Source organism: Patiria miniata, unplaced genomic scaffold, assembly GCF_015706575.1.
Source record: "Patiria miniata isolate m_02_andy unplaced genomic scaffold, ASM1570657v1 HiC_scaffold_20, whole genome shotgun sequence".
In the NCBI taxonomy this organism is placed as follows: domain Eukaryota; kingdom Metazoa; phylum Echinodermata; class Asteroidea; order Valvatida; family Asterinidae; genus Patiria; species Patiria miniata.
Genome location: NW_024037059.1, coordinates 28,721,835 through 28,730,826, shown reverse-complemented (window position 1 = coordinate 28,730,826; position 8,992 = coordinate 28,721,835). Strand labels below are relative to the sequence as shown.

The following is an 8,992-nucleotide window of genomic DNA, read 5'->3' as shown; positions in this document are numbered from 1 at the left end:
GCGGTGGGAAGGTGGGGTGGGGAAGGAGGGCGGTGGGAAGGCGGGGTGGGAAGGCGGGGTGGGGAAGGCGGGGTGGGGAAGGCGGGTTGGGGAAGGCGGGGTGGGGAAGGCGGGGTGGGGAAGGTGGGGTGGGGGGTGGGGAAGGTGGGGTGGGGAAGGTAGGGTGGGGAAGGTAGGGTGGGGAAGGTGGGTGGGGAAGGTGGGTTTGGGAGGGTAGTGTGGAAAGGTAGGGTGGTGAAGGTGGGATGGGTGAGGGTAAATTTTGGGCGTTGTCTTGTTCTTAAGCAACGGTAACGTATTACTCCTATATTAACATTAAAAGTATGGGTGTTTTGGAGCTCACAGGTTATTGCAAAAAGGACTATACCCATGGCCAATTGCCGAAATTCTCGAACGGTAATAGGGCCTAACGTGTGTAAGCCTAGTTTCATTTCTGAATTTAAATAAATACAAATTAAAATATAAATTTATACAAATATTGAACAAAGAAATTGACTGGAGTGGGGTTTGAACCTGCGACCTCCGGATTACATACCGGCGCGTGACCCAATAATAATGTTTATAAACAGCCACAGATGTTATACAGTTAAAAGTTCTGATTGTAATTTGGTGTTTCAACCAGGAAGAAGTGTTCAAAGAAAACAAGATTCAGTCAAGATGACTTCAAAATCTTGTGTCAGTGACGAGCTACAGCATCTGATGAAACAGGCTGAATTGGAGATTGATCAGTCGGTGGGCAGCCTGAATGAACTCAGTCGGGACATCTGGAACCATCCGGAGACAAACTTTAAGGAACACCACGCACACAAAGTATTAACGGAATTCCTGGAGAAGGAAGGGTTTCAGGTGGAACGACACTTTGTACTGGAGACAGCATTCAGGTTGGTAGAAGCTAGTGGATTAAACTGAAAGAGCCGTAGGTTCCTTCAAAGTAGGCGGAGTCGGCATTACCTCCCTTTTTTTAATCGATGAAGATCGTACAATGAAAAACATGATTCTCTTTTCGGAAATTAAATTACATAAAAACTATGCCCTAATATCTTTCACTTTATGATTTACATATGAATCAAAACTTATCTCTTGTATCTCGAGAACCTCTCCAGTAGCCATTTTTAACGATGACGTCACTGTGACGTCATCAAAAGGTAAGTGACGACAAAGTCATGATATGAGTACCGCCACCATGTGATTTTCAACAAAATCAAGTTCTCTATGTTAAAATGCGTACGTTCTAGTTCCTTGTAACTCATTTGATACGAGTAAGATCGCAGCCAATTATTTCTCAAAAGTCGTGTCCATTACATAAAAAAGCTGCTTTACTTAAAACAATTTGAAAGAGGTATACATTTTTTTGGCAGGGCTACATTTGGCTGTGATGACGCCGGTCCTAATATTTGCGTGATGTGCGAGTATGACGCACTGCCTGGAATCGGACACGCTTGTGGTCATAACCTGATAGCAGAGGCTGGAGTTGCGGCTGGAATGGGAGTCAAAGCAGCCCTCCAGGCTGGTGGAAATAAGTACGGAAAGGTGAGTATGACGCACTGCTTGAGACCATACCATAAAGCTATGGACCAGACACGCTTAGACATAACCTGATACAGCAGAGGCTGTAGTAACGGCTGGAATGGGAGACTTAAAACACCTCCAAGCTAGTGGAAAAAAAGTATGGAAAGGTGAGTATGATTCACTGCTTGAAACTGGATACACTAATGGTCATAACCTGATAGCAGAGATCGGAGTTGCGGCTGGAATGGGAGACCAAAACACCTCCAAGCTAGTAGAAATAAAGTGTGTTAAGTTGAGTATGACATCTATTCCTTGCTCCATGGACATAACCTGATAGTAGAGGCCGGAAAACCGGCTGGAATGAGAGTCAAAGGAACCCTTCAAGCTAGTGGAAACAAGTATGTAATGGTGAACACACTTGTGGTCATACCCTTAAAGCAGAGGCCGGAGTAGCGGCTGGAATAGGAGTCCAAGCGTCCCTTCAAGGTAGTAGAGATAAGTATGCAATTCTTTTGTTTTTATCAGGTTACAGTAATGGGCACGCCCGCCGAAGAGGGAGGCGGCGGCAAGAAATTCTTGATAGATGCAGGAGCATTTGACGACGTTACGGTGGCGATGATGGTTCATCCTTCCAAATACAATATACTGCGACCTATCTATCTATCTTTGGCCATGTAAGACATTGCTTCATAAAATGTATCAACTAGAACACTGCTCAAATAGTTTAGTGCTGATCAGTTTCAAAAGCACACACTGGTTTGTTTTGAAGAAAAGATTTTTTCTATAGTCAAAGAGAGGGCAACATTAAAGGGAATGTACATCATTGGGTTTCGCTGTGATTTTCAGAAATGAACTAGTTAAGGGGTTAGTATAATAGATCAAAATATTGTTACACTGACATGTTTGAAGTTTTGTGTCCGAAAATGCTCGAAAAAAACAAGAAAAACAAAAATGTTCAAGTAGTCTGGTTCCCTGACTCCACTAAAGATGAAATGGATCAAATTATAGATGCCGGAAAATTGTAAGATAAGGGGAACCAGTCTAGCTGGCCTGCACCCATTCATGAACATGTTACCAATAGCAAACACAATTTGAACTGAAACAAATGGTCAATATGGAGCAGTAATTGAACAATAGTTAGGTTTTTCCAACGGTGGTCGGCCGACCACCGTTGGAAATGTATACAAAAATACCATTTTCTTGAAAATGACTTTACACCAGGTGCCGTAATTTTACAGAATGCTTGTGACTGTCATTTACCAACATCCTAGTAAGGTATTTCGTAAAAACTTGGTAGTTTTATTTTTCGATGTTTGCAAATGTTGTATATTCCCTTTAAGTATTTAGTCACTTGTGCCTTAGCCTGGTGAAGAGAGCCGGGCAGTGCTCTCATATAGGATTACACCGGGCTCAATCATTGTGTACACCTGATGCATGAAAAGACTTCCAGTGAATAGCCATCATTAATCAATCGAATGGAATGCTTTGCGCTCTGTACTAACTTTACTGGGCTTTTCCTGTCTTGTTTATATACATGTACATGTACTGAAATTACAAATTTGTTTTGGGTAAACATAGCAATAAAGTGCGTGGAAAATAAATTTGATCAGTGTCTTTAAAGTTTAATGGTTTCTCAATACCTACATACAAAGTGCTCGAGGACAGAGAAGATGAGTGGGTTTTGTTTCTTATTATAGGCCATAAAGGATTCTCCTTCATCTTCCTTTATTCTTCCTAAAAGTATGATTTTTGTTTCTTTTCCAAGCTTTGTCATCAATTTCCACGGTTTTGCGACCCACGCGGCGACCGATCCATGGGTCGGCGTCAACGCGTTGGACGCGGCAGTCGCGTGCTACAACGCCATATCCGCACTCAGACAACAGATGAAACCAACATGGCGCGTTCACGGTGGGTCTTCAAAAGAAAACCAAGGACTTCCGTACAATACCGTAACTAGTCTGGTTCCCTGACCAAGATTCTGAATATTTCTGTTGAATCTTAAGCCAGGTAGCCGCTACGGCACATGACCAAAACGGGAGGAATGCCTCCGTTTCCGAAAATGTCCGAAGTTTGCCGAATGCATTTCGTCGACACTCTCGGATAGCACCCGGGTATTTCCGGGTATAAAATAATTGTTTTGTTAATTTTATTATTTTGTGTACAAATGAGTGCGTTTAAGGCAATTTATTTTCCAAATTTCCAACTTTTGACATTTTCTTTAATACATGCATGTTCAATTAATGCTCAAGTTTAAGATTTTAATGATTTTGATGACTTTATGCACTTAGGTCAGTTTTTTACTTAATCGATGTACACCATGCACAAATATGAAATATGTTTTATGATTTTTTTTTACAAATCAAAACTATTTATATATCAAATATATCTGTAAGTTATTATAATCCATTTACTGTATTTTTTTTTCTAAATTCAGCAATTATAACAAATGGTGGCTCTGCCATTAATGTGATCCCGGAGGAAGCTGAGATAACCTGCTGCATCCGAGCTTTAGACGAAGCCGACTTGAATGTCTTGAAGAAGAAACTCCTCGCCTGCGCGAACGGTGCAGCTACAGCATCGGGATGTAAGGTGAGAAGTCAAGAAAAGTCTGCTGAATGGAGATTGGTCAAAATAGACCCCGCCCACGGCGCACGTGACATCAACACGCGCGTGCTTCTCCAATGCCTTACTACATGCGCGCATGTTCGGACATAAATCACGGCTGTGATTGGTCAAAACAACACTGGGCGGGGCTTAGTGGATCAATGGTCACGTCTTTGGGCGAATGAGGGTGTTGTATGACATCATTTTTTTAAGGTACAACAATGCATGGTGAATCTAAGGTTATTAAAAGTAAAAGATGTTGTTTTACTTTAAAATGACATTTTTACACTCTTTAATTTTAAGATTGAAGTGAAGTTTCTAAATTTCTACTGTTTCTACCCAGAGAATGCTCAAGTATATGGCCTATTGTAACGTTTCTAACACGTACTTCATTTACATATTCATTTACATTTTCATTCAAACTTAATTACATGATTCCCCCCATTTCCTTATCATCGAGTACGAGTACTTTGATGATGGAGTACGATATCGAATAGTCGATTCTAGACATGTACTGTGTTTCTCGAGTACGAGTACCCGTGAATTCGACTCCGAGTACGAATGCGAGTACAAATAGAATATTCGCGAGTTGTACTCGAGTACGAGTACTGAATACTACAACACTGCAAAAATGTCATTGAGCAAACAAATCTTAGATTTACTGTACCTTTATAGGTGACATTTTAAAGAAACTGTCATTGTTGCATGAGACATGCAATTTACCATATGGAAATCACATTGTATAGTTTCCAACATGATACTGGGACCTGATGATTATCTCAACGACTGTTGCGTGTGAGTCCTCTGAAAATCCTTCTATGAAAAATTCAGTGTAGTACCAAAGGAAATAATTTCAGTTTTAACATGCATGATATCGGGATCTGATGATTATCTCAACGACTGTTGTATGTGAGATCTCTGAAGACTCTGTTCCTTAGCTCTATGATTCAATGTACCATTGCAATTTCAAGTTCAACGCACATGATAGTGAGACTCAATAATTATCTCAACGACTGTTTGATGAGTGTCTTCTGACCTCTATTATTTCTTCTTGAAGGTTGACTGGAAACAGTCGTCATCTTTTGCCAGCCTCATCACAAACAATCGGCTTCTATCCCTGTACGAGAAGCAGGCTAAGAGGCTCGGGTGGGATAATAACCCTGAACTCTCTGATAGCATCAGGATGACTGGATCATCAGATGTTGGGAATGTCTCCTACGTGGTCCCTACAATCCACCCTGAATATCAAATCTGTGACGAGGCCAGCTACCACACGCATGATTTCACGGCTAAAACAGGTAAGAGAGAATCACTCGAGAGAAAAAAATGCTTGATTTTTTTATTATTAATATTATTATTGATATCAATTCTGGTAATGAAACCAAGGATTCCTCAAAAGCGCCCTAGGCACTGTAGCTCGCAAGCCTGACGAAACCTGTATAGAGGGAAGACACTGAGAAGAAATCACAGTTTTAGAGGTGGGAGGACTACCCCAGAATATTCAGGGGAAGCTCACGGAATCAGGCAGGGACTGAAAACCCACATATTGGCCAAGGCGGGATTCGAACCCGGGTCACAGCGGTGGAAGGCGAGGAAAGTATCGTTAGGCCAACCTGACACCCCTGAATACTGTGACGTTTACGTAGTTAAATGTTTAAACGAAAATGAAAACACTTTCGTTTACGCAGTAGATGCTGCCACCATTTCAGTCATGTTCCCTGTATCAAATAACAGTACTGCATGATAATTGTGCAAAAAAGAACTATTTTTTTCCTTCCAGCCCCGCTTTGGTTATGTTGATTTGAATGGGGAAAAATCAAGCTGGTCGCAACATGATAATGATCTTCCTTTGAGTTAAACATACATAGCACAAATAATCAACAACGTTTTCAAACCTAATTTACAAAACCTTAGAAGCACCGCAGTGATTGATCACATTCGGGTACACGTAGTTAAGTTTTTACTGTTCCCAATGACTGCCCGATATTTATTATATCAATCGTTGTTTATTTATCATGTCTATCACGATGGTCTGCAGACATAATGGGCAGGCGTCAGCCTTCACTTTGAAATTGCTGAACGTTCAAACGTTTAAAGGGCTCTTAAACGTTTGCTAAACGTTTACAAAATAAATCACAACATCCTTAGGCCTACAGATGATGAGTTAAAAGAGGACATGCAGAAAACGTAATTGCATAGAGCGCCCTCTCTTGGCGAAGGTCTCTGTTCCACTCTAATACGCATGTGTAGACACTTTGTAATTGCATTGGGTGCGTTGGTTTGGCTCACCCGAGTCGACACGGGTAAAGGCTGACGGGTCAGCCACCTGGTCTTTATATTTTATAAAGACCATGACTTTGACGCTGTCCAAATATCTCTGATTTTGTCCTGTAGTGTCGCAGCGTGCCGAGGCGTCAACACTCGTCCAAGCAAAGATCCTCTCATTGATCGCCGTAGAACTCTTACATCCGAGCGGACAAGAAACCCTCGATAACATCCGCAAAGAATTCAAAGAAGAGGTCAAGACGCTGTCGCCTCCGGAATACTGAAGTCTCAATACAGACGATGTGGACTGTCTTAGTTTCATGAAAAATAAAAAAAACCTCATGACTCAAGGACTCATGACAAATTTCTACTCCTCTTAAAATGTATGAAAATAACTTGACATCCCATTTTGGTTTGTCTAGACTTATTGACAATTACAAGTGCATTTCTGTCCATGCTTCTCCGGACAATTGAGGGCGCTGTTGCTGTGATGTCATTGGATTAATGATTCGGGTTAATGTTCTCGAGCAAGATAGCTGACCACAATAATTGCTACAACTTGCGGCCACTGGTACCCGGGTGTGGCAACTGTGAATCACTGAACATGACAATATGTTAACCCGTCAATTATTTCAACGTGTGATTTGTACATTAATTTTGCCTGATTTTAGAGGAAATGCAATGGTAGGGTATTAAATTAAGAAATACATGCAGAACTCAACGGATAACACAGGCGTATGAGGGTAGGATGGAGAGTCATTACACAAATATTATGATTCTACATCCTGGCATACTTGGCGTCTGCTAGATTGTGGGCTGCCCCCCCCCCGAAGAAATCCTTCATGCGGCACTTTAAATTTCAACTTTAATGGATGATCTCACATTTGCTCGCCGTGTTTGTTCGATCGACTGCCAGATAACTTCACAGTTCAGTTACTGCAAAGCTTAATGTGGGCCACATCCCTCGACTGACTTCGGTCGGCTACAAAAAAAGGAAGACATTTTGATCATGTATTGAGGTTTATTTAAGGTTTCGCTATATTATTACTCTTATTGTCATTAACCAAGTTTTTAATGATATCGTAGATTAAACACAGGTGAAACGGGGCCATGCATAATAAATGGAATGCTATAAAGATTCCTAGATTTATTCTCAAAATGCTTTAAACATCGTCAAAAGTTTTCGGAGCTTTCCCCCTTGCCCCGTAGTATCACGCTTTACTCCCCCTTCATATACCCCCGTTTTCTGGAAGCTAGATCCGCCCCTGTCATCCACCACAAATTACAATCGTTGTTAACTTTCTTCAAGGGGGTCATCCCTGGTCATTCAGGAGGCCATTAAGGATAATTGCAGCGAGGATAATTGCAGTGGAGATGAAATCGCTTTCCACTCCAACGGAGATTTTGCATATAAGGAGACTGAGCTCCACAAAATCTGGGGATCTTTTTGTCATCTCAATTCTGTCTGCTGACCTTGCTTATGCTCAGCCTTTTAATCGTAAGGGATTGGCAATCACCCTATTGTTGTTCTTGTCACATAAAGTCCGGGGGGGGGGAGGACGAAATGAGAGATGGGGACGTCTTGGCTGTTTGGCCTGCAAGCTAGCGCGTATCCAGCAATATTACAGGGAGGGATTGTGTTTTTCGGCAATTCAACCGTGGGGAAAATTGGAAAAGAACTGCCAATCCATTTTAACATCGATACATGTTTAAAAAAAATCACTGTAGGCCTATAAAACTATTGCACTGATTACTTTTGAAGTACGGTGCACACAACATCAGTGCGCTACAATTTGGAGTGGTGAAAATCTTGTGTATTTACCAATTCATATTGTCCGCCATCTTTAAAAAAAAAAAAAAAAAGCCTATAAATGATATAAGTGTGCTTCTGTGGCGTGAACTTATCCCATCACGTGACAAAATTCTATACAATGAACACTGCCAATCCGTGTCACGTGGTGTCCCGTCGACACGCCCATGAGCTCCCCATAACTCTTTTTTCGAACCTGCATATTCATCTCGAGTAATTAATACCGGCGTCATATGTAATAAGCCATTTGCGAGTAACCTATACCCTTTGGGATTTACATTTCAAAAACATCTGGTACACTGACTTGCTCAGAATGCTTGGCACATTTTAACTTTGAATACTCCAGACCAAAGACACTGTTGCTAATCACATGATTCGGGGCAAGCTCTTGCATGGTTACGTAAGAGACGCTCAGCACCAATACATTGTTCACAATGGGTGAGAATGGCACAAAGACCATGCTGGAGCTGGGGGTTGCTAGCATAAGGCTTGCCCCGAATCACGTGATATAGTAACAGTCTCTTTGGTCGGGAGAATGCAAACTTAAAACGTGCAAAGCACTGGATTAAGTCAGTGTTCCAGATTTTATGCAAATTTAACACGCAAATGGCTTAATTGGACTCTTTGGAAATCCGGTGTCTTTTGTCCGATGCCCGATATGGACTCTGCCCCTCACACGTGACCTATCGCTATTCTCATTACACACATGCGCAATACAACCAAGGATTTCACGCGTCCCTCGATGTTTGCAACCGCCGAAATTTGTTGTTCTTTTGGCGCTTTATCTGAGCGCCACTAAGTTAA

At 41.7% G+C, this 8,992-nt stretch overlaps 1 protein-coding gene across 1 annotated transcript; it reads left to right on the top strand.

The window, feature by feature from the left end:
• Positions 1-626: 626 nt before the first annotated feature.
• On the top strand, positions 627-8,526 carry LOC119728502 (peptidase M20 domain-containing protein 2-like). Its single transcript, XM_038200765.1, has 7 exons — positions 627-881; positions 1,359-1,530; positions 2,035-2,183; positions 3,275-3,417; positions 3,944-4,098; positions 5,171-5,411; positions 6,508-8,526. Exons 1-7 carry the CDS (start codon positions 658-660, stop codon positions 6,660-6,662), a joined length of 1,239 nt encoding a protein of 412 aa, XP_038056693.1. The 5' UTR covers positions 627-657; the 3' UTR covers positions 6,663-8,526.
• The last annotated feature ends 466 nt before the right edge of the window (positions 8,527-8,992 follow it).

Excerpts from the sequence above, each read along its gene's own strand:
- LOC119728502 (XM_038200765.1), top strand. The coding sequence starts at position 658 with ATGACTTCAAAATCTTGTGTCAGTGACGAGCTACAGCATCTGATGAAA. Across the intron at positions 4,099-5,170 it reads CTACAGCATCGGGATGTAAG|GTTGACTGGAAACAGTCGTC; the intron begins GTGAGAAGTCAA and ends TTCTTCTTGAAG. Across the intron at positions 5,412-6,507 it reads TGATTTCACGGCTAAAACAG|TGTCGCAGCGTGCCGAGGCG; the intron begins GTAAGAGAGAAT and ends TTTGTCCTGTAG.